Source organism: Etheostoma cragini, chromosome 16 (genome assembly GCF_013103735.1).
Source record: "Etheostoma cragini isolate CJK2018 chromosome 16, CSU_Ecrag_1.0, whole genome shotgun sequence".
NCBI classification, from domain to species: domain Eukaryota; kingdom Metazoa; phylum Chordata; class Actinopteri; order Perciformes; family Percidae; genus Etheostoma; species Etheostoma cragini.
In genome coordinates, this window is record NC_048422.1 from 24,680,017 (window position 1) to 24,681,266 (window position 1,250).

At 46.1% G+C, this 1,250-nt stretch overlaps 1 protein-coding gene across 1 annotated transcript in view; it reads left to right on the forward strand.

Moving 5' to 3' along the window:
• cfap53 (cilia and flagella associated protein 53) overlaps nucleotides 1-862 on the forward strand; it is a 7,660-nt gene extending 6,798 nt beyond the window's left edge. Inside the window, exons 3-4 of the mRNA XM_034897050.1 lie at nucleotides 26-199; nucleotides 841-862. Of these exons, the coding sequence (XP_034752941.1) occupies nucleotides 26-199; nucleotides 841-862 (196 nt within the window). The remainder of the gene's footprint in view (nucleotides 1-25; nucleotides 200-840) is intronic.
• The last annotated feature ends 388 nt before the right edge of the window (nucleotides 863-1,250 follow it).

Here is a 1,250-nt window from a genome sequence, read left to right on the forward strand (position 1 = left end):
CCCCCCCCCGTCTGTCTGTCTCCAGGCTGCGTGTGCTGCTGCAGGCGGAGGAGCAGCAGCTGCTGCAGGAGATGGAGGAGAAGATGGAGACGTCGGTGGAGAGACAGGCGAAGATGAGAGAACGAGCCAAAGCTCTGAGAGAGCGGAGAGAGACGGAGAGACAGCGCGTTGTCTCAGAGAAGATGGATCAGCTGTTCAGGTAAACACGGCCACTTCCTCCAGACTTTCACAATAAAAGCCTCACAGCTCGCTCACTATCGATGCGTCCAGCAGCATCTGGACACAGGTCCACTTCCTCCAGACTTTCACAATAAAAGCCTCACAGCCTGCTCATTATCGATGCGTCCAGCAGCATCTGGACACAGTCTGAGTGAAAGGTAACTAAGTTTTCTGTAGACTCCCTAAACACACTAGACCCCCGGACCCCGTTGATGAGATCTTCCTGCACAATAAAAGAAAAGAAAAAAGTTGAACTATTTCAAGAAAAAAATCTAAATAATTCAAGATAAAAAAAAAAATATTTCAAGAATAGAAAATCTAAATATGTCAAGATTTCTTTTAAATATTTCAATATAAAATGTATATGTTGAAATATTTTGAGAAAAAAGTCTTTATTTATATTTATACAATATTTCACTTATAATACTTGTACTGCAGTAAGTTTTGGAAGCAGTGGAGTATTATCACAGTGTGTACCAATATCTTTCCTGTAGTGAAGTATCTGAGTACTGTGTCCAGGGACCAGTGTGTACTGTGTCCTGCAGTGAAGTATCTGAGTACTCTGTCCAGGGACCAGTGTGTACTGTGTCCTGCAGTGAAGTATCTGAGTACTGTGTCCAGGGACCAGTGTGTCCTTCAGTGAAGTATCTGAGTACTGTGTCCAGGGACCAGTGTGTCCTTCAGTGAAGTATCTGAGTACTGTCTCCAGGGACCAGTGTGTCCTGCAGTAAAGTGTCTGAGTACTGTCTCCAGGGACCAGTGTGTACCAGTGTGTACTGCAGTGAAGTATCTGAGTCCTGTGTCCAGGGACCAATGTGTACTGTGTCCTGTAGTGAAGTGTCTGAGTACTGTCTCCAGGGACCAGTGTGTCCTGCAGTAAAGTGTCTGAGTCCTGTGTCCAGGGACCAGTGTGTCCTGCAGTGAAGTATCTGAGTCCTGTGTCCAGGGACCAGTGTGTACCAGTATGTGTCCTGCAGTGAAGTATCTGAGTCCTGTGTCCAGGGACCAGTGTGTCCTGCAGTGAAGTATCT